This window comes from Armigeres subalbatus, chromosome 3, assembly GCF_024139115.2.
Source record: "Armigeres subalbatus isolate Guangzhou_Male chromosome 3, GZ_Asu_2, whole genome shotgun sequence".
Lineage (NCBI taxonomy): Eukaryota > Metazoa > Arthropoda > Insecta > Diptera > Culicidae > Armigeres > Armigeres subalbatus.
Genome location: NC_085141.1, coordinates 240,343,381 through 240,367,161, shown reverse-complemented (window position 1 = coordinate 240,367,161; position 23,781 = coordinate 240,343,381). Strand labels below are relative to the sequence as shown.

The following is a 23,781-nucleotide window of genomic DNA, read 5'->3' as shown; positions in this document are numbered from 1 at the left end:
CGGAAGTCGAGACAATTTCCAATCCGAAAATTGTCTAGGCCGGCACCGGGAACCAAATCCAACCACCTTCAACATGGTCTTGCTTTGTAGGCGCGCATCTTACCGTACGGCTAAGGAGGGCCTCCTTGCCTCTGTAAAGATCCCAATTTTTTTTTTGTTGGCGAGAAAATTATTTTCAAAAATTTTAAGCTCATTCGTTTGAGCTATAAAATGTCCCCATACTAGGTTGTTTTTCTGCCCAGCCAGATACAAGTTTACTTCATCGTATTTCCTCGAACAAACGTAAATCGGTATCCTTTTTGGTCACCAACTTTAAATAATCAATCCGAATCAATAAGTATAGGATTTGTTCCAAAATATCAACCATTTCTCTGTTTTTTAAAGAATGACTTTTAGAAATTGTCGCAATTTAAAGCGCCTAGTACTGATTCTATGCTCAGTCCCGACGTGCCTCAGTTCTTCCGGATACACTCTTTTACGAAACGTCGATTTTAATATGAAATGTAAAAATGGCGTCCACTGTTTATACCTAGGTATTATTGTTACTAACCTCTCCTGGGAAGGATTCACACACACGATCCTCGTTCACTTGCCGGAAGTTTTCCTCGCAGTACTCGTCTATCTCAAGTTGGAACCGCTTCTCCTCCAAGTTGTGGACATAAGCCGAAACCGGTTTGTACCAGAACATGTGCGGATTAATGAAATGCGTAATCCGGATTGTGTCGTCTTCCATAGCTGCGGCTCGATCTACAATTCACCAACAAAACACTGTGAATGCAATGGTATTAGGGCACAATTTGCACTTACCTTAAAAGAAAATCCGGAAAATCACGAAATTTCACGTGAAATTTAATCCTCGTCAGAAAAATATCGGCGTGCCAACCAAGTTGGGGAAAATGGGTGTCTGTTTTTGGATTACTGTTTTGTCGCCGCAGATTTTGCGATTTGTGCAATGCCAAGCGGAAGACAAAATGCCGACATACACGGGCAAGAGCGAGAGGAACAACACGCGAAAGATGAACAAAATGAACAAACCTGATAAAGACGAACAAAAGAGGCACCGTAAAAATCAAGATTAATAGATAATGGCATACACTGTACTAAATTCTACACGGTTAGAAAAACTCAAAAGTGCAGCCCAAATGGGTTGTACGCAAAGGTGACGTAGGACTACGTAGCTATACGAAATGGATGGTATTTGCCATAATAGTTTGTGTCTCTGAGCAAACTTGAGTCTCTAACCATGGAATTAACATGACTCATCGGTCGCATCTACGCTGAAGCCACTCGACTGGCTTTCAGTGGAGGATATCACAATCCTAGAAGACACCATCCTCAAAAATGTCCGAAATAAAGGAGAAATAAACAGAATCAGAAGTGGCACGAAACCACACACAAATATTTTTTTTGAAACGCTTGGTTTTCGCCCGCGATGGGAACGTGCCCGTTAGCCCCGCCCCTTTGTGATCTGATATGAGTGTAAATATAATGTGCACTCATAACGATTAATGAAGGGGCGGGGCTGATGGAATTACTTCATTAGATAAATATATTGAATATATAGGGTAGAACGACCTATTATGGAGGGGTTAAGCACCGTGTCGAAACAAAATTGATTACAAAAAATCTTCAAAAATTACCTGTTGGTCGATTTCCACATTGTAGTAGTTTAATAGGATGCTCGTTAACTATAGTTTCGTAAATATTACGTCAATTGTGCTGAACTTATGTTGTTTTGTTTTTATCACAGTAAAAACAAACTACCGCAATAATAGGACGCAGTTGCCTATCTTTGCGATATTTTTTGAAGGTCAGTCCTATTGTTGCGGTATTGCATGTAATTCTTATGGAGAGCGATACCGCAACAATAGGACCTTAGCACTACCGCAATAATAGGCTCAAAGGATTCAAAATTTTAACGAAAAATGTTGATTTTTCATCATTTTGAACGGAATTTTGTCAAATAAAAGCTGTTCTAGTCGTTAATCCGAAGAGTTTTAGCGTACCCACAATTGTTTTCAATGGTATTATATTCAGAATGGACTACTTTAACACTACCGCAACATTAGGGCATACCACAACGATAGGACGTTTTACCCTATGTGAATAAAGGCAAACTACACTGCCAAAAATATCTACACAGAAAGAAATAAAATTGTACCTTTAAAAATTGTGCACTTTTCATCCAAAAAGTTGCAAATTTCCGTAAAAATAAAAGTGAAATAACATAAAAAGAAAGTTAGGGGTCGTTCAAAAATTACGTCCAAGGTTTGAGGGGGGGAGGGGGTCCGAGTTTTGTGACAGTTTGTGACAGGGGGAGGGAGGGGGTTCGTCTTATGTGACATCCATCCTCAAAAAAAAATTGAAAGCATTTTAGGAACAATTTGCATTTTAAAAACATATTCAAACTGTTAGTAAGGGACATAACTCACTATGCTATTGTAAAAATAGTGTACGAAAAAGAAAAACTAAAATAATCGCCAAAATAAAAATGAAACATGTACGTACAGGGGGAGGGGGAGGTCAGTGATTTGTGACATGAGGGGGGGAGGGGGGTTGAAAATGCCGAAAAACGATGGACGTAATTTTTGAACGACTTCTTATGCATTTCATTCAAAAGTGTTTTTTATCTTTCCTGAGTGTAATTTTAAAAGTTCATCTTTTTAATTTCAAAAACTGTTAAACTATCAAAAAATTGTTCATCTGTCAACAAAAAGTTCTGAACAAAACAGAGAAGAAGAAGAAGATGGTTTCGAAAGGGCACTATGGTACATCGTGTGGATAAAAGTTAAAAATGAAATCAATTGTGTTCTTTATGAATTTTAAGTCATACATTAAGATGAATACATGTACAACATTTAAAAATAAAATTTACATAGTATAATACAAATAGATAATGTAGTACGATGTCATGAATGAATTTGCTGCAGAACCTAATTATACTTTATACTATACTATACTATATATGATATATGTGCCGCCGTAATAAATTTTTGCAATTGCAATAGCTCCACCCTAGTATAATGGATATAGAACCACACATAAATTGAATAATTGCTAATTCGAGACCACACATAAAGTTTATTTTGGATATACATTTTATTAGTAGTTCGCGTGGAGAATGGTTATGTGTGCGCTGACATACAGCATAAGTTAAATCTATGAATTTTTGCCAATAAAAATGTGTGAATTTTTAGTAGTGTATTGTGTATCCGGAATAAATTTATACCGCTTTTTATACCGAAGTCGGATTTTTCTCCAGATACAGGCAACTTCCCCAACTTCGGAAGTAGTGCGCTGGATTCGCTTAAAGATGCGCTAAACAACGCATCAATTAGTTTGACAAATAAAACTTCGGAAGAAAGTTCGGTTCGGAAGTCCCGACTTCCGAATTCTAACTTGGTGCTACGCCGACAATACTTAGTGCCAGAAAAATCATTTTACTCAGGGGGGGAGTAAGCCTGTCATACACGAACAAATCAAGCCTACCTAAGATGTATTATCCGGGCCTCGCCTCGCCGCTTGGGAAAGGCGGGCCACCCTGGGCCACCCCGCTTGGCAAGTGTAATATTTTTCGAACTGGAATCTTGTAGGATTTTTCAGTAAAATTCAGTAAATAATTATTTTAATTTATTTTTTTCAGATGAGTCAAAACAAATAATAAAAGCATCAATTAATATAAAAGTGAAATGTATTTCGTGTTGTATTTTTCGTATTTTGCTAAACAAAAATTAGAAATGGTATTGCAAATATGAAGTTGCCCATCAAAAAGAATAGGATTTCTATTCTCTATATTTTTTTGTACAATATCGGAAACATTTACTATTATGTACTAACCAAATACTACAAACCATGTCCTGATGTAGGAATCTGTAATTCTGTAATGTTGAGGACGGAAACAGTGGGTCTTACTCGAATGGTTCTCTTCCCTGAATTGTTTTCCGATTTTTCCAATGATGTTAAATCATATTCAATTTAGCCTTATTCTCGCGGGCAAAGCGGTTACCATCGATCTTGTTTTTTTGGTTTTAAATACAGCTGAAGCTAAAATTAATACGAAAATATTATTACTATCAATGTTGAAGTAATCATGCCCGGAGAGGAAATGGATTAATAATGAGATCAAATGCTTACCCAAAAATTTGAAGATGAAATTCCCATTATTCTTTGCTTCCTCACGTTTTTTAACAGCGACAGAAACGCGAAAGGTTTCACGTATGACAGATGGGTTTACCGAAATTCAGTTGAATTACGAACTACCGATGACTACTGCAAATTTGACTGCCGAGTTTCAGTAACTTGAATAAACGTCATACTTATTAACGAGATATCAGTGAAAATCAACTTTTACGGTCATGTTCGTTAATTTATTTTACCGAGAAAGAAATTGTCGATTAAGTGTGTACACTACTGCTGACTAACGAAAAAAATGTGGGATTGTTTATTTACATTTGCTTCATACTACATGCAGAGAAGGCGCGATTATAGACACTATAGGTTCCATAGACGAGCGGAGACACGGGTGAGTCATTTCGATTTAGCGTGTTTTTCCGTTTTTCACAGTGTACCACGCGAATTTGACGTCACACGCTCTGTTGCTTGGATTGCAATTGTGACGTCATGCTCGTTTGGCTACACTAACTGACAGTTCGTTTGGCTACACTCGCCTTCGCTCAGCTCGTCTATGGAATCTACAGTGTCTATAGGCGCGATGCACCGCATATTGAGATTCGAGGGGCGATCAACTGTATAAAATAGTTGAATAGTAAATACTTACATCTAAAAATACATTAAAAAATACCTAAAAATACAAAAAAAAACTTTTTAATACTTTAATACGAAATAATACATCAATACGCCGGCATTCCATCAATACAACTTAAAGTGCAATTTAAATACCCGATTAATACGCCAGCTCACCAAAAATACGTCAATACCTTTCAATACCAATCAATTTATTTTGACAGCGATGGCATTATTATTTTGAAATGAAAAATCAAAATCCACCTAATGAAAATGGAAGCAGTTCGACGACCACTGTCGGGGCTAAAAAGGAATGGTGAAAATATGTTCCTATATTTCATTCAGAATGGAATAATTAATAATTTTGATTTCGGGCTGCCTAGATTTCCAACGGAAATCGTTTTAGATAAGTTGCCGAATGATACGAACGTAGCCAAAACGTTTTTGATAGTTTCACTCATGTTGAGTATTAATCTCGATGTTGCCGTAGCATTTTTCTCTTTTTCTATGGTAATATTAGAAGTTCTAGTGGGAATGGACTTGGCCAGGTTTTCACCCAAATAACCATGAAGCAATATATATACTTTTAAATAATAAAGCCCTTAAAGTTGACTTGAAGTTAAAAAGGCACTTTTATTACCGAAATAATGGTTCATTACTTTGACATGTCGAGCATCAGTAATGCATTGCTATATCGTTGTCTGATAGCAGATAAATGAATATATCTTCACCGAGATCTTCACATAGATAAAAGCGATCTAATGTAATCTGTATGCTGATTGTAATCTGTATTTGATTTGATGCTGATATGATTGATTGTGTGATAATGTAATGCTTGGGATTACTTTGGCAATTTAGTATTCTATTATATAGCATTTCCTCAGCTATTAATTGAAAGCTTTTTTATGCCCACTATTGCATGAGTATGTATCTTGTATGGCAAGCACCGTCGGTGTGCGGCAAGTACAATAATAGATACGGTATGCCCAGGGAGTCTGGAATGTTGCGCACTCGAAAACATCCTATGCTGGACCGAAATCGCTCTCGCCTTCCCCGAATTAGTATTTTTTTGTTCGCAAGGAGACCCAAAAATGATCACGCCTTTGTTTTGAAAACAATTTGATAATTTGACAGATATAAACATGAAATGGAAAAATACCATCAATAATACGCGAAAAATACATGTCATATAGTAAAAATTCGCGGAAAATACAATTAATGATGAATTTAATACACTATAATACAAAAATACTTCAATACGCCAAAAAATACGTAAATTCAAAATAATTCCTCAATACGCCTTTTCAATTCAGGCAGATGAATCGTAAATACGTGAGTTGACAGCCCCTCGTTGAGATTCTCACGTCCGAATGTGTGAGTGGCGATAGAAGGAAAACAAAACCACTCAGCAAAGTTTGGGTAAAAATGAGTATATTTCCATATATTTTTTGACTCCTTCGCAACTATCGTGATGACTCGCACTGTAAACCCAGCAATACCCATTAAAGAGTTTAAGTAACTCGCTTTTTGATGGTATATGAAGCTGTCAAAATAATGGGTACTTCAAAATTTTGAATAATGCGTATTTTTACCCCATTTCTTAGGAAAATGTTTTTACCCATTAATGGGTGAAAATGAACTTTAACGTCTTGATGGTGAATAAACTGAAGCTGAACCAATTTCGAGCGAACGGAATTAATGTGAGTACTATTTTCGTTTTATTAAGATTTGCAGGATTAAATTAAAGAATACTTTTGATTATTTCAGCTCAGCGAACTGTCCTTCTATGCATTTGTCGAAATGCGAAGGCCAGAGAACACCGACGAGAACGTACTTCTTGCCGTTTCAGGGCGGAACGCCGCGTCAGGAGCTGTTGGTGCAACACTATCCCGTGTTCGCTGCATGAGAATCACGGAGGAAAACTAGAAAGATCTAAAAATCCGCGAATCCCTGGATCTGCTGATGGAAAGCGCAGTGATTAATTTGTTTAGATTTAACGCCGGGAATGTACGACTTGGGTTGATGGATTAACTGGTGAAATAACACTACTTAGGCTAACAAGAAATATAAAAAATATAAGAAATATAAGAAATATAAAATGATTGCGAATAATTCTACTGCGTTTAATGAATTTAAAAATTAATAACATTACGGTAGATGCTTTTTGAAAATAATAAAGAGTGAAATTCACCCATTTTCTGGACAAAATTTTTTGTGATAGTGGGTCAAAATCACTCGCTAATTTGACGTATAAGCGCTTTACTCATTAATGAATAAACGCTCTTTACTCTTTTAATGAGTTGAACTACAGTATACCCCCGCTGATCCGACAAATGTATGGCCGGACTATCGGGGTTTCTCTCGTTAATCCGACTGTCAAATCCATACAAATGAACCAAAACAAAATCACAGCACAAATTTGAAAACTGACAGCATAATGTGTTTAAATGGGTGTTGATACTTTTTAATCCGGAAAATTCCGAATTAGCGAGATCCGGACTAACGAGTCGTCGGACTACCCGCATAATTGAAAACGGTATGCAGTGAGGTAGATATTATTCACCTGAATCAAGCAGTACTGTTACTATTAAGATTAACATCTATTTGCGGTGTGACCTTAAAAAAATCTAGAAATATAATTATACAATATGTTGCATCTACGATACAATTTGAGATAATTTCAAGCCATGTTGTCTGCTTAAAATTTGTTGCATTCCGAATGTGATTTACTTTTGACGGAAGATGATACAAAACTGCAATAAATTAATAAGGGATATAATGACAATAAAGAATATAATTATGAGATAATTATGTATCATCTGAATCCGGTTCTATTTCGTCATGATGCCACACACACATTTAATGATCAAATCATCCAAAGAAATAAATACTTTAAGGGTTCTGGTTAGGAAATAAGTGTGTGTATTTTTCGTTCACTTTGCATATTTTTTCTTCAGGCAACCATCAGTCATGTTCTACTTTGCAGTGATAAAACCTGGTTTATTAGAACCATCAGATTGTTTTATTTTTTTATTGATTCCTTCCATAAAACAAGGCTCGCCTCAAGGTAAGTAAATAATGAATATCTTTTTAACTATGAAACAAATAGAATACGGTAATACGTAATACGGTAATACGGTAAATCGATAATACCATTGATAAATACAAATTATTCTATTCACAGGCTCGAGTCACATATAGCAGTGGTAGCTCGAAGAAGACATTTGAACATTACATGATCATTGGTAAAGAAGTGAATGTTTCTTGGTAAGTATTTTTGCATTCATAAAGTCCATAGCGATTATAAATAATAAATTAAGTACATTCTTCATGTGCTTTTACAGCCGACGTTGAAATACCGAGGAAATCTTCAGCACGAAATGTCGAAATCTATTTGGACGGCCACATACAATCTCACGCTAAGAAAATGCTACGCAACATTTTACAAAAATAATTCTTCATTTTTATGTTTTATTTGTGTTATTTTTTATGTTAAATTATAATTATACTTTTCAATAAAATTGGGACAAAAATGAAATACGTAACATATATTTATTTGATAAGAAATATTTAAAAACTGTTCTTGATAACAAACAATAAGAGATACGGTACAACAGATTTTTTCTATGTACAATAATACCATTTTCATATTGTACACCATATAATCTAAACCTAAAATCATGGATTATAAATGGAGTATATCACATACTGTTCGGCGTCAAAAATGTACTGAAAAATGCTCATTTCTATATAGTAATTATACTTAACCGCCCATTACCCGAATAGTCAAATAGCCAAACACAATATATCATACTGTCAATACTGTTTATGAAGAGGTTAGTTTATCATTTTTACCTAATGCATTCCTAATGGTTGCCATAATGTTGTTTAACGTTATGGACTGTTCGTAACATGGTCCATGAATGGTTCAAGTTTATGCGGGTAGCGAGGTCCGGATAAGCGGGGGGATACTGTATTTAACTTCATAATGGGTACATTTTTACCCATTAAAGAGTACTTTGGTGGCACAGTGTATTGGCCCAAACTACGGTTTTGTGTGAAAATACAACCTACTTTTGAGTAGTTTTGGTTTTCAGTGTTCACGTTACAACTTTTAGTACAAAGCGTCATTGAATGATGATTCATGATGATGGATTCTGTCATTTGTGTAAAAAAAATAATGTGCGTTTGCATGTCGTCTTCGTCTGTCGCGTAGCAGCACCATTTTTTCGCTTCATATTGTGCAAGCTAAATTATTTAATTTTGTTGGATAATTCAGTGGATTAACTACATTGTACTTACCGCTGGTTTGTGCGGTTTATTGAGGTAGTGTTGAACTGTGATAAAAAGTATCCAAAATGCCTAGAGGTGAGATTGAATTTATTCCCTTTCTTCCTTTCATTCACTGCACGCTCAAAATATTGATCCTTTGTTGTGTAGGAAAATATGTTAACCACAAGGGACGCAATCGTCATTTCACCAGCCCCGAAGAACTCGAAGCAGAGCGTGCCAACGAGTCCAAGAAAAAGTATATTTTGCACATTTTTAGAAGTGAAGCATATCTAAAGGCTATTTTATTTCTCGTAGATGGAGAGACACTCGCGAGGAGTCTTCGGGAGAAGAGGATGAGGAGGAGGGGAGCGCTGAAGGTAGTGATGAATCGGAAGAGGAATCCGAAGAGGAAGTGAAGGGAGCTGGTGCATTGATAGAAATACAAAATCCCAACCGACAGGCGAAGAAAGCTTTCGTAAAGGCCGCCGATGTGGAAGAAACGGACAAACCCCAGCTGACCCGTCGGGAGCGAGAACAAATCGAGAAGCAGAAAGCTCATGCCGCCTACATGAAACGACACGCCGAGGGTAAGACCTCTCAGGCGAAGGCTGACCTGGCTCGGCTGGCCATTATTAAGCAGCATCGCGCGGAAGCGGCGGCACGGCGTGAAGCAGAGAAGAAAGGTAATGCGAAGTCTTAGATTTTTGTGTACACTAGGGTCGCTTTTTACGCGGACGTATTTCATCAATTTCTTCATTCATCTCAATTTTTATAACTTTCAATATCACCTGATTTTTTGTGTGGAAAGTATTGAGCATTTCTTTAAGTCAGCGAAGCTTTTTGATTTTATTTATTGTTTTAAGTGCATATTGACACGCACATGTTCATTTATTGAAAACTAAATTTAAAAGTAACTAAATTAATGATTTCGTGTGTGTTACTTCTACGTGAAGTTAAACGATTTACAATGATATGGAAATGCTAATATCATCTTCCAAACTTGGACGTACATGTTCATGATACCATTAGAGGCGAAAGTATAGAATTGATAGTTCCGTTAGGATACGGCCTTCATGCCTGCCGTATCCTAACGGAACTATCAATTCTATACTTTCGCCTCTAATGCTATCATGAACATGTACGTCCAAGTTTGGAAGATGATATTAGCATTTCCATATCATTGTAAATTTAAAAGGTTTGTTTTTTATTACGCAAAGTGTAGTTTTTGATTCATGATATGATAGACTATAGAAATGCATAAATATCGATTAATACCGGACCTGAGATGCAGTCCTCCCGAAACGCTTAAAAAACACGACGTTTTTACTCGTTTGTGCCAAGCTTAAAACAAGTTAAGATGCATCATCAGCACGGGTGAATAAATTTATGATGGAATATGTTTCCCCGAATCTGTTCATTATTGTTACAGATTACGAAAAACGTCTCACGATATTCTACATATCGTAAATAAAATGTATACAGAGATGATAATTAAGATTTTTTCGTTTCTCTTTGGATTCAATCCTTGTACATATAATATGTATTTTAAGCAAGAATAGAAAACAAAAATGCTGATTTGGGAAAATTTGCTACCGTGAAATGGGTAATGAGTTGAGGTTTGTTTCACAGGTTACAGTTACTTACATTGCAAATGCCATGAAAATTGTAACTGTGCAACTGAATTTATTTATTTTTTCTTACAGGCAAGGACACAAAGTAATCATCCAACTATAATCCTACAGTGTACAATTCGAATCTTATAGTTGATCATAGGGACTACCAGCATGCGGAATATTGGACGAGTTCGGCAGTTTTTATTAGTTTAAAAAAATCTATAAAATCTTGATCCAGAGTATGCTTTTCCATACATTGAATAATCAATACCTACATTATGTATGTATGCAGAATTCAAGCAATCGAGAAACTTGTAAAAACTGCCAATTCTCCTCTTAGAAAATTTATAATGCGATTGAATTTATTAACAGATAATTGTGGATTCTTATCAAGAAGAAAAACGATAGCTCACAGAGAATATACATAACAATTAACTGAAGCAAAAATAAATTAAAATCAAGAATAGTTACTCACATAACCCACGGTAACAACGTAAAGCAAAATTCTGCCAATTGCACTATATGAAACCTAATAAATTTGCTGCTACGGAACGAATGTAGACATGTAAAAAACTGTCATTTGGATCGGATGTTTAAAAACAAAAATGAATATGCGGATGTTTTACAATTTAGTTTATTTCCTAGTTCTAGACATATCCTAACTTTCCACGCTGAAATTAAACCTGAATGAGTTATCCGAAAGTGGTAGGATTTTCAGCGGTTTCATCTGAGACTCTTGGCGACGCTCGGTAGCAGCAGTTGATGGCTGTGCTGCTTCTGATTGTTCTTCCGCATCATCCAGTTGAATGTTGGAAAAGTTGAACCGAAATTCCTTGTTGTCTTCGTTTAATATGGCGGCCTTTTTGACGAAATGGTATTTAGCTTTCTTCTTCGGAACGTCGAACCGCACACTTTCCGGATTCAGGGTCATGGTTTTTTCCTCTTCGGCCATTTTTGCTCGATAGTCGCCGAAGGTTGATCGCATTATTTGGCGTTTTTTGATGAGCGGCTGATTTGCCGATTTGAGAGTATTTATTAGTTTCAATGTATCCTCCGCTGTAATGATAAAAAATAGCTGTTGATAACAATCGAATACTAGGATTGTGCTCATTATACGTCCCGTATGACGAGGCATTTCGAATGTAAGAATTGTTGTCGATATTTCTCAACATAAAAAGATATTCAGGCTTAAAGCTTTCACTTGATAAGCAGTATCTTGACGTCACAGATCTAATTTTTGCTTTATACTTTATTTATATCACAAAATTCAAGATACTTACTCTTCAAGTAATTTGTAATTTATTTATTTATTGTCATAACGGAAGCCTACAGGTTACCCCATATTTTAGGTCAAGGAAGATACATTAGTATTGAAAGAAACGGTCGGAATATAGTCATAATGTTCGTAGTCTGAATAGGCTGTTACACGGTTGCGGAGAGTGAGAATAGTCGAGACCGATATTTCTCATCCCAGATGAAGAATAAGCACAAGTATGGTCAAATTGAAGCCAATTTGATATGATTTGCAGTATAAGTTACTGATACTTGTTACTTGTAGGTTATTGTAATCTTCTATCTATCTATCTAAATAAATAAAAATTAGTTTAGGTTTTCTTCCTCACGAACGGGTTAACCGATTTGCAAAATTTCCCCCCTAATTGATTAGTTTGTTTCTCCGTTAAATTAACCATAAGGTTTGTATGTACAAAAGGTTGGTTAATTTAACGTTAAGGCTTTGAACTGTGCATTGTTCTCGCTAGCAAGTCTGTGACTGTTATCGTCACCGGGATGTGTAAAATAAAAAATACCATCGAGTTTAGCTTCCCGAATGGGAGCGAAAAACCGTATATGGGTGAAATTGTTCACTTTGTGAAATCCTTGGATACGGATTCCGGCCAAATTGAAGCGGTTTACAGGATCGCACAAGAAAAGTCCGTGTTTATTAAATATCAATCGGAAGAAGCAATGCTGCACGCATTAACCTTCAATTCTGAAGATTTAATTTTTCATTATGCGAATGGAAAAAACGCAGCGGTATCCATGTCACAGTGCATTGAATATGTACGCGTGTACGATTTACCTCCAGAGGTTGCTGAGTCTGAGTTAGTTGCGGTGCTGGGAAAATATGGGAAAGTGAAGAAAGTCGTTCGGGAAAAGTTTCCAACTGAGCTATGTTTTGACGCTTATACAGATGTACGCGGCGTTTATATGGACGTGAGGAAAGAAATTCCTACCTCGCTTCATTTTTTCAATAGGAAGGGAAACATTTTTTACAACGGCAACAAAAATAAATGTTTCCTTTGTAAGACGGATGGTCACTGGATGAATTCCTGCCCCAACAGGAAAACAAGGAAGCAAAATGTGAAGAAAAGTCATGAGACCGGTAAGCAGCAGGAAAATGAAAAGGGAGACAGTACTAATGTTACGTTCCCTGGTGTAATAGCAGGAGAGGAATCGTTGGAAAATAAGGCAAAACGGTCGGAGGTAGTGCAAGAGGATAACGAAATCGAAATGGACGAGCCGACGGTGATGTACGAAGGGAATAGAAAGAAACTACCAAACGAGGAAAAGGAATTGAAGGAGGTGCAGAAGGAAAATGAAGCGGCTCAGCAGTGGACGCTGCATCAAAGGAAAAAATCGCTATTTCGGGCAAAAACCCCTTCGTTTAAGCTTCCAAAAAAGAACTGTTATTAATTATATAAATTTCAAATAGTTGTGTAATCACTGATTCTGGCTCCGTAGAGTTGTTTTTACGACATCTGAGCCTGCCAAATAAAGAAACTGAATAAAAAAAAATTTACGTTAAATATAGGGGGAATGACGGCTTTGGCAGGTTTTGTTCTATTATTGGCAGGGGGTTTTTTATGACTGACTAGGCTCAAATTTGGCCTAAACATTCTTTGCATATCAAAGAATATTGTGGCCAAATTTCATAAAATTTGGTCGACAAAAACCCCCTGCCAATAATAGAACAAAACCTGCCAAAGCCGTCTTTCCCCCTACCTAAATAAAAAGCAGAAAGGATGCTGGACGGAAGTGTTTGATATACAAATATATACAGTCAAACCTCCATGAGTCGATGTTCTATGACTCGATATCGACTCATGGAAGCAAATTATGCCATACTAAAAAAATATTTCTGGGTTACTGTGATGGTCCCTTCAAACAGCTTTCCAAGGATTTTCATCTCCACTCCTCGATATTTCCATGAATCGATGGTCCCTTCAATATCGACTCATGGAGGTTTGACTGTAGTTTCCTTCACCTGATTTAAAGTCCTAACTAACAGATTTAAGTTATTACAAATCAAAACTATTGTAGGTACGTACTTTTCTTGTTATTCTCCCTTACGTGGGCTGCATTGAGAGAATTCTCCAGCTGTTGGATGCACCAATAAAGTTCCAGTTCAAACTGTCGATCGGCTTCCGGTGGATTACTGGAGGATTGAGCTAGGTTCGAAGAAACGGATGGCGTTCGATTGGTAGGTATTTGCGAAACTTTGGGAATAGATTTCAATTTTCCCGTATTTTTGTGAAGTCTAGCCTTTGGTGGTGGCATTTTGTTTCAATAAGTAGGTTAAATCACCGGTTAGTATTGATCTTTATTTAATAAATGGTGCGCATAGACAATAATTGCAAAAATAGCACTAGGCTGTCGCGAGAAAGGGAAAATCACAAACAAAAGTCTAAAATCAGATTTTTATATTCAAGCGAAACAAACGTGATTTCTGCGACTCGGACAAGTATTTACTGTCATCATTATTGCAGATGATTTGGTCATCATCATCATCACGTACCATCATGAAAAATCATTGATGATCAATACACGGTTAGAAACTGTTAGAAAGAAAACCTTACACGGTTAGATTAATTTACCCTTTAAAGGGTACTCTGTTACTTGCTTGATACTTGATGGGCTACCCTGCACGCTTAGTTTGGTTTACCTATTTATGGGTACTTCATTCACTCAAATATGGGTAAATTCAATTATACCAATATTATCAGTGAAACATACCCAAAAAATCAGTTAATTTTACTGATTTTCTGAAGAAACCGACTTTACCCATATTTGAGTAATCACTGTTACCCATATTTGGGTGAAAAATTGAAGATAAACAAATTCGAGCTGATGGCCACCACGTCCCACGTCGCAATCATTGAAAGTTTTTAAATTTTTCCTATTTATTTTATTTATCCTTTATGGTGTCAAAGTCGATAACCATTTTAGTTCCGGAAGCAGTGAGGTAACTATATTTTTAATGTCTTATTGCGATTGCTATATTCTGATAATAAATATTGATTTTCGAAACACAACTAAAGTTGCAATTTGTTTTCCAGTTCCTATGTTCCGATCAGCAGCACCACATCCACCTCCTCGCAGGCGCCGATCGACGATTATACAATTGACGAGTACTCGAATATTCGTCAATGATTATACAGCAGATAGCAGGAATGGAAACTGATTCCTGAACCATCAGTAGAGAACTTCTGCTTACAGCTGCGAGTCGCTGAACGGCCCAATATGTCCATAAAAGGAAACCGGTTGAAATCTATCAATCCTCCAGCAAGCATTTCGGTTTGGATATTGGGAGTTCTCGGCATGCCCCGAGATATTCAGAAGATTGCAGATCCCATTCGACATGTCCTAAATTGAATGTCTCACTAACTGTAATATGAAGGACCTCTACTGTGCGAGTGAAAATAACGACAACGCCCAACTCATCAACGGATCTAAAGGCCGGCAGGTGTTAAAAGCTCTAATTGGATTTATCAACTGTACAATAAAGATGGAAAAATCCAGAAAAAGGAAAACGGAGGTGATGCTGATTCATTTTTGAAACTGGAACAAATTTGTTTTACTGCTATCCAATGCTGCTATGCTACTCAAATAATTTCCGGATCGCAGATAGTCAACTTGGTAGGTAGGTTCAATTATTAGTAAAAATTGTATAGCTTAAAGGAATTATTTTAAATTTAATTGCGACTTTTAATATTTTCCAGATTGTTTTACTATCAGTGGCAACCGTTTAATTGATTGGTACACCAACATATCTGATCATCCGGCACAGTTACCACCTGGAAAGCTGCCACCAGTTACTAAATGCCATGCCGCCAAAGCTCCTCATCAGTATAGTTTTTGCTTTTATTGCCAGCTTACTTGTTCTTCGCTGCTTTTGCTGCGATCGACTCTCCTCCACCATATACGAAGCTTCTGCTGAAGGATGTTCCGAGCCATCCGGGATTACTGCTTTCAGGTTCTGCTGCAGGTAATACAGCAGTAGCCAATCATCCAACTTCATGGAAGATGAAGATGTGGATTAAACTGTTTTATGAAAATGTAAATTTAAATACATAGATAAATAAAATATTTTCCTTTATATGTAATATGACAAATAAAATATTTTGCATTATATTTATAGAATTTTTAAGATTTTATCCAAAACGATTATCAAAACAAAAAAAAAATCACCCAAATTTAGGTAAATTTCACCTATAATAGAGTACCCACAAATAAGTAAACTTTACCAATATTTTCATAAACCACATGTACTCAAATATGGGTGAAGGGCACTTCACCCACAAATAGGTATGTGCACTTTTTCGAGATTATGGGTACTGTTCACCCATATTTGGGTGAACTGAACTAAGCGTGTGGGTGCTGCGGATAGAGCCGCTTTTCTGCTCTCAAGCAAGTAGAGGGATATTTTGAAATCAATCCCACAAGCAAAATTATTTTGCAGTTACTTGGCTGTCAAACATTTCCCGCTCTTCGATTTTCTCTTTCCATACTGCATGAGGGTGCACAAATGCGCGAGACTCTACATGACTTTACGATGGTTTACATACATTCCTGCTCCAATCAGCTGTTGAATTTCGTGAAATTGCGTAACGAGTGCTTTTTAATTGCATTCTTACTAATTTTCCACTACAAATATAATATAAACATATTTGTTACAAATAATACAAAACTCAAACTTAATTTATTTTCATTTTTTCCCCTAATAATAACAATACTTCTCAATATAGGATCTGAAACGAACATAACCACAATCATCAATGTTTGGCTCCGGCACAATAGAAAAGTTTGGCTTCAGTTTGACAACCAAATCGATTCTATTCGCACCACCCAGGGGCTAACAGCTCTTCGATAAACACGCCGAATGGAGTACAGTCGCGATTCGCTGGTTGGGCCACGACCTCGGCCCAACTAACGAATTCGGATTTTTAGTTGGGCCAACTGACAGCCATTTGAACACGTGTATTTCGACTTGAAAATCACAAATGATGTCCAGTGACGCCCAATCCCGTTTTCCGTGTTTATATTATCAATTCAGTGCAAATCCGAATTATAGCCGCTAACAAAATTGGATTTTTCTCACAATTCGTACGTTAAACCTAACTTCGGAAGTGGTGCGCTGTTTTCATTTGGTGATGTGCTATTGTCGGCGTAGCACCAAGTTAGAATTCGGAAGTCGGGACTTCCGAACCGAACTTTCTTCCGAAGTTTTATTTGAAAAAACAAATTGATGCGTTGTTTAGCGCATCTGTAGGCGAATCCAGCGCACTACTTCCGAAGTTGGCAAAGTTGCCTGTATCTGGAGAAAAATCCAACTTCGGTATAAAAAGCGGTAAAAATTTATTCCGGATAGACAATATACAGCGCACTACTTCCGAAATTAGGTTTAACGTATGGATTGTGAGAAAAATCCAATTTCAATAGCGGCTATAATTCGATTTTCTACACAGAAAGAAAAACCATTGTTAGAATTAAAAAAACCATTGGTAAAAATAAAAAGTTTCGTTGGTTCTTTTTCGTAGAGAGTTGTAAGTATTCAAAATTAAAGTACGGTAACTGTTACGGCAACCATGGTTTAAAAGCTGCAAGCTATTCTGAAATTAAAAGTTTGAACTTTTTAAATAAATTGTCGAACTGTCAAATAGAAAAAAGGATCACAGTGAAAAATAAAAGTGAAATATTGTTATTCCAAATGATGACATCATCGCTATTAGTTGCTTTTCTCAAAACAATCAAAGAGAACCAGTTTTATAGACATATTTTATTATACAATAATGGATATTATTTGACTAGGTACACGTTGATTTTACAGGTGCTTTTGCCCTCGACAGCCCTATAACTGTGATCTTCCGATCCAACACTGACGACTCTCGAACCATGATTATTTGTCAGCAACAATACTGCCATCGATTCCGCTAAAATTAGCAAGAATAAAAATTAGCACAAATTAATTTTATTTTCTATAATTAATTATTTTGTGGCAAGATGCAAATATAGCACTGCGCGATTGATTTATGGTAAACAAATATGTATGTATGTTCCTACTTACTATCGATGGTATTTTTTTACTTACTATCGATGGTATTATTTGGCCAGCGATGTTCCCCCGCGACACACTCTGGGTCCATTTGAAAAATCCATTTCCATCGCTCTAACATTGTATGGGTGATTCCAATGGGACATCTCGTCATTGACTGGAAAGATCTGGGGAAGAGGAAGTGGAAAATATCTGAAGTCATTGTATAAATACTAGTCCCGTCCAATGGGCAGGTTCAAGTCGTGAGAATTTTATCATATCTGGCTCTAATTTTTTTTTCAACAAAGGAAGGCGAGGATGGGTGAAACTTCCAGTGACTTCAACCTGCTAATTGGACGGGACAAGTTTGAGTTTGATTGAATGCTTACCTTCCGTTTCCTGTAGCCTAGAGCCGAGCCTAGAGCAACGATTTCAGTTTAAGAGAATGCGAAGTTGTTTATCTCAGGGGGAAACCCGCAGCGCAGACCGATGCAGCTAAATTCACCGCTTCACAGCGGCAACCTATAGGAAAATATGCAGAAAATATCCAATAATTTATTTAATATAAATCGTGACTGAAATCTTTGTGACCTACCTTCTATTTATTATCCACTTTCCTGATATATTTAATCTAATTGAGGATATTTCTGTTTTGTCTGTTTTGTTGTTTGTTTTGTTTTGGACTACGAAATCTGTAAACAAGCATTAGACTGGAACCCAGCGGGACATCGCAACAGAGGCAGACCCAGAGGCTCATGGCGGCGAAGCCTCAATAAAGAAATAAAAGAAGTCGACCGAAATCTAACCTGGCAACAGGTTAAAGCGATAGCCGGGCAACGCTCAGGATGGAGATCTTTCAAGTCGGCCCTTTGCACCACCGGAGGTGTACAGGATCCGTAAGTAAGTAAGTTTGTTTTGGATGTCTGTTTTGTTGTTTGGCAGATGGCTACGGGTGTTTTGCTTGGCGGCTTGACACTTTTGAAATACTCACACTGAAAGAAAACACTTTTTATTTTACATTATAAACAGACGAAAAATACTTTCAAATTGAAAATATAATTTTCACAGTAAACAATAAACTTTTATTTTGATGAAATAAATACAATTTTTAAATATAAAGGTCAAATTATTTAATTAAACAATTTTTGTTTTTTGTGTGTACTGAATTTATAATATTGAATCGTACGGTTGCTTTTTAGTTGAGCCATGGCCCGACCAGCGGAGGCCCAACTAAAAAGTGACCCAAGTATTAAAATCCCAACCAGCGAATCTCGACTGTATCCTCCTCCACTGGACTCGATCCCGGGCCAATCGCTTCCAGTCGCCCTGAACATTGAGCGCCCTCAGGTCCTCTTCAACTGCAAAAAGCCATCGTGTACACGGCCTTCCACGAAGCCTGTGGCCTCTTCCGTGTTCTCTTCTAAATATTATCTTCGCTTGACGTTCTTCCGGCATACGAACAACGTGACCAGCCCAGCGTAGTCTGCCGTGTTGTATAAGCTTAATAATATCCAGCCCTTTATATACCTGGTACCTCGCCTGGTACAATTCGTAATTCATGCGACGCCGCCAGATACCGTTCTCTTGTTTACCGCTGAGTATTGTCCGCAGCACCTTACGCTCAAACACTCCGAAAGCTCTCCGATCAGCCTCCTTTAACGTCCATGTTTCATGGCCGTATAAAGCCACCGGAAGAATCAGAGTAGTATACAGCGCGAGTTTTGTTTTCGTTTGCAGACTACGGAACTTAAGCTGGTTACGAAGTCCGTAATAAGCCCTATTTGCAGCTGCAATACGCCTTTTCACCTCGCGGATAACATCATTATCGCACGTCACTAATGTGCCAAGATACACAAATTCTTCCATCACTTCAAATTTTTCACCATCCAGCAGCATTTCACTACCACCACCACTAATGAACCCACGTTGATTGCCAGCGACTATGTACTTCGTTTTGTTGGTATTCATCGTGAGTCCAATCCTCGATGTCTTCCTCTTAAAAGGCACAAAAGCCTCTTCCACGGCACGGCGATCAATTCCGATAATATCGATATCGTCCGCAAAACCCAGGAGCATATGCGATCTTGTGATAATGGTACCGCTTCTTTGCACGCCAGCTCTCCTAATCGCTCCCTAGAGCGCTATATTGAACAGTAGATTCGATAGTGCATCACCCTGCTTTAATCCATCTAAGGTAACAAATGACGTCGATATTTCATCCGCAACCCTTACACTTGATTTCGATCCGTCCAACGTTATACGAATCAGCCGTATCAGTTTCGCCGGAACAACCATGTTCAAGCATAATTTGCCATAATTCATTCCGTTTCACTGAATCGTACGCCGCCTTGTTGTACTCCCGGAATTTATCAAGGATTTGTCTCAGGGTAAACATTTGATCCGTCGTTGATCGGCCCTCACGAAAACCTGCTTGGTATTCGCCGACGAAGGACTCTTCAAGCGGTCTCAATCTGTTGAACAGAATGCGGGACATAATTTTGTACGCCGAATTAAGGAGGGTTATTCCTCGGTGATTGGCGCACTTCAGTCTGTGCCCTTTCTTAAAGAGAGGGCAAATGAGGCCGTCCAACCAGCTAGCAAGGTGCAGAACTTCATAAAACTGCTCACTGCCATGTTTGAGAAGTTCAGCCGGGAGCTGGTCCTTCCCCGCAGCCTTATTGTTTTTCAGCTCTTGAACAGCTTTTTAACCTCATCTAGTGTAGGTGACTCCACAGCTTGTCCATCGTCGCTAATATTTATTCTGTTCACCGATGCACCGTCACTTCCACTATACAACAAAGTCTCGAAGCGTTGCATCCACCTGGCAGCCACTTCGGTTTTATCTGTCAGCAAATTCCCTTGTTGGTCGTTGCACATGACGGGAGATGGCGCTGTCTTTCTCCGCACGCCATTGACAGACTCATAAAACCTCCGCATATCGTTCTGCTCCTGATATATACCTTCGAATGAGTATTTTTATTATATGTGTAATCGCTATAAAATATTATGGTGGCGCTTGGCGAATGTCAAGCGCTCTCGAATAAACGAGCCGGCGACTGTCGGCCTCTTTCAACACGAACCACCAAACGAGTAACATCTCATTTACAACAGCTCCGAAACCCTTCAAGTATTTATTATAATTTAACCAATCGTTCCTCCGCGAGTATCTCCGTTCGGTTCCGTCTACCTCAGTCGCTCTTGCCGGTTATAATATTGGCGACGAGGAAAATTTACGAAAAGTGCGCGTGTGAGAAAAAAAGTGCTGTTCCCCGGGCGATTGCCGGATAGACTTTCTTCGCTAGGAGTGTGCAGTTTTGCCTCCGGGCGGAGCGAGATTCCATATCAGCAGCGGCACAACAAATTGAAAACTGGTTGCAGAGCAAGTGGTAGACATCGGATTAATCCGACGGGAATTTCCCGGAAAAGAAGCAGTATTGGTAAAGTGAAGGGCTTGAAAAGGCTAGTAAAAGGACGTTCTTGTGATAGTGAAACACCCAAGGAAACACCATTTTGTGGTGTATAATAGTGATTTAATTTCACCGAAACAAAACAAACGACAACACGGAAAAGAAAAACTTTTGAAAAAGATTTGTTGTTTGGATAAAAGATTTATTTTTCTTTTTATTGTATTAGTCGGTAATAATTATGCCTAATTAAAACTACGCCTATTGTGTTATTTTTGTAACAAAGGATTAGAACAACAAAAGAAAAGTGAAAAGGTTTTTGAAACCAAACTTCTATTCGTGATTATCAAGTGTTTTTTCTGCTTTATATTCCATACAGATAGCGGCGATTGCCGGCGGACAGGTTTTCCCCTTTGAACCTTAAGTCCGCGGAAGGGTATTTACCGGAGCACAATAAATTTTCGGGTTTGGTATTATTGGATTGTGGTAAGTTGTTTTGTGATATTGTTTCTTTTATTTGAAATTCATATTTAAATAGTGAGAAAAGTGATTTTTTTTATTTTGATATATGTACATTGTACATTGTTCGTGAAAAAGTGCATTGTGTTGAGTAACAATTAGACAAAAGGCCGTTTATCGCATTAATGGCGGATACGCCTTAAATTGAGACGGTTTTGATGAATTTTTTTTCGATTTTATTTTTATTGATGATCAATGGAAGTTTTTTGCTTTTAATTAGTTTTGCGTGAATTTTTTGAAACCAGTTAAGATCTTTTTAATTAGTGTGCTTTTATGGTATCATTGTAACAAATTGATTTGAAACATTTATTCAAATTGAATTATTATGGTTGATTTTAAAAGTTTTAGAAATGATTTCGCACGTAGCACCAAATATCGATCCGTACCGTAAGGGACAATCTTTCGCATCATGGTTCAAGCGGCTTGGGTATCATTTTCGTGTCAATAAAGTAGCAGATGCCGACAAGAAAGACCAAATGTTCCTTCTTGGAGGTGATTATCTTTTTGAAGTGGCTCAAAATTTGTACTTTAGTGAACAGTTGCTTGATGATGCACCGTTAGATGAACTGATTGATAAACTTAAACAAAAGTTAGACAAAACTGATACAGCTTTGATTCAACGGTTTAAATTTGGGTCCCGAGTACAGCAACCTGGTGAAACAGCCAGTGATTTTCTTTTTTCGCTTAAACTCCAAGCTGAGTATTGTAATTTCAAGGGTGATAAACAGGATCGTATACTTGATCGCGTACTCATTGGCTTGTCGGATGACGCTTTGAGACAAAACTTGTTAGCGGATAATGGGGACAAATTGAATCTAGCTCAAGTTGAGAAGATTATATCGACATGGGAGTTAGCTGCTTCTAATGCAAAAACATTAACACAAGAAAATTCTCTTGAACAAATCGCTTCTACTGTTGGAAGTCGTGGTAACTTTTTTCAACGCTTGGAAAATTTAAATCGAGGGCATGGTCCAGTGAAAAGCCGAGTAGGCTATAGACATTTTTCAGGTGATGATGAGCGCAACACAAAACCCTACAATAGGTACAGCAATCGTGTGAATCATCGTTCGCAGACCGGACGGGTTAGACAAGTGCGGCTCCATGAACAGCGAAGAAGTTATCTGGATGCAGTGGTTCACCCGGTGGAACTGAAGAGCGATGAACAACCAGCAATTGATCAGCGAGTGTGCTACTATTGTGGAGTTCGAGGACATGTTCGCAGGAGGTCCGATCAACAACATCAACTTTGAAAAAACCTGTGCGAAAAATGACGATAATTTGTCGAATATGATGAGTTGTTGGAAAGACAAGAGTGATTATTCGGATCCAGGTGAATTACAGTGCATGCATGTTTCCTCCATTGGCAAAAGTCATCCATGTTTACTAGAACTAGCTATTCAAGGTATCAATGTGCAGATGGAGATTGATAGTGGCTCTGACGTTTCCGTGATTGGAAAAAAGCTATTTTTAGCTAATTTCGATGTTCCCCTACAGAAAAGTTTTAGAAATTTAATAGTGGTAAACGGTTCCAGTTTGAAAATAGCTGGGGAAGTTGTTGTTTCGGTTGTATTTCGGAATATGAAGGCAAAATTGAAACTTCTAGTATTGGATAGTAATCATGATTTTGTTCCTTTATTTGGGAGAACCTGGTTGGATGTTTTCTTTCCCAACTGGCGTAATAGTTTTGATAAACAAGTAACTGGAAACAGAATAATTGAACACAAGAGCAACGACTTAATGATTTATGTCAAGACTAAATTGTCTGATGTTTTCATTAAAGATTTTTTGACTCCTATTAAAGGTAATGAAACCGAATTTGTTTTAAAAATTGACACACCTATTTATAGGAAAGCTTTTGACGTTCCCGATGCAATAAGGGATAATAGTGCTGATATTTGTTTGCGATTCCCATTGGAGC

At 37.5% G+C, this 23,781-nt stretch overlaps 3 protein-coding genes and 2 long non-coding RNA genes across 5 annotated transcripts in view; 2 read left to right on the top strand and 3 right to left on the bottom strand.

Annotated features, from left to right (window-relative positions):
- Positions 1–1,000, bottom strand: part of LOC134221246 (uncharacterized) — a 55,060-nt gene extending 54,060 nt beyond the window's left edge. The window contains exons 1-2 of the mRNA XM_062700433.1: positions 808–1,000; positions 551–747 (exon numbers count right to left, since the gene is read on the bottom strand). Coding sequence (XP_062556417.1) covers positions 551–733 — 183 coding nt within the window. The 5' untranslated portion in view covers positions 734–747; positions 808–1,000. The remainder of the gene's footprint in view (positions 1–550; positions 748–807) is intronic.
- A 7,913-nt stretch (positions 1,001–8,913) lies between these two features.
- On the top strand, positions 8,914–11,256 carry LOC134221243 (28 kDa heat- and acid-stable phosphoprotein). Its single transcript, XM_062700428.1, has 4 exons — positions 8,914–9,111; positions 9,184–9,271; positions 9,331–9,698; positions 10,719–11,256. The coding sequence occupies exons 1-4, from the start codon at positions 9,102–9,104 to the stop codon at positions 10,733–10,735; spliced, it is 483 nt and encodes a 160-aa protein (XP_062556412.1). The 5' UTR covers positions 8,914–9,101; the 3' UTR covers positions 10,736–11,256.
- On the bottom strand, positions 11,241–14,370 carry LOC134221242 (UPF0488 protein CG14286). Its single transcript, XM_062700427.1, has 2 exons — positions 13,958–14,370; positions 11,241–11,684 (listed from the first exon to the last, which is right to left on the bottom strand). Exons 1-2 carry the CDS (start codon positions 14,184–14,186, stop codon positions 11,287–11,289), a joined length of 627 nt encoding a protein of 208 aa, XP_062556411.1. The 5' UTR covers positions 14,187–14,370; the 3' UTR covers positions 11,241–11,286.
- A 385-nt stretch (positions 14,371–14,755) lies between these two features.
- On the top strand, positions 14,756–15,881 carry LOC134227245 (uncharacterized). The gene is made up of 3 exons (XR_009983639.1): positions 14,756–14,871; positions 14,966–15,549; positions 15,629–15,881. It is a non-coding gene; the product is annotated as an uncharacterized LOC134227245 (long non-coding RNA).
- A 1,803-nt stretch (positions 15,882–17,684) lies between these two features.
- LOC134227244 (uncharacterized) lies at positions 17,685–18,680 on the bottom strand. The gene is made up of 4 exons (XR_009983638.1): positions 18,536–18,680; positions 18,330–18,462; positions 17,998–18,128; positions 17,685–17,839 (listed from the first exon to the last, which is right to left on the bottom strand). It is a non-coding gene; the product is annotated as an uncharacterized LOC134227244 (long non-coding RNA).
- Positions 18,681–23,781: the final 5,101 nt, after the last annotated feature.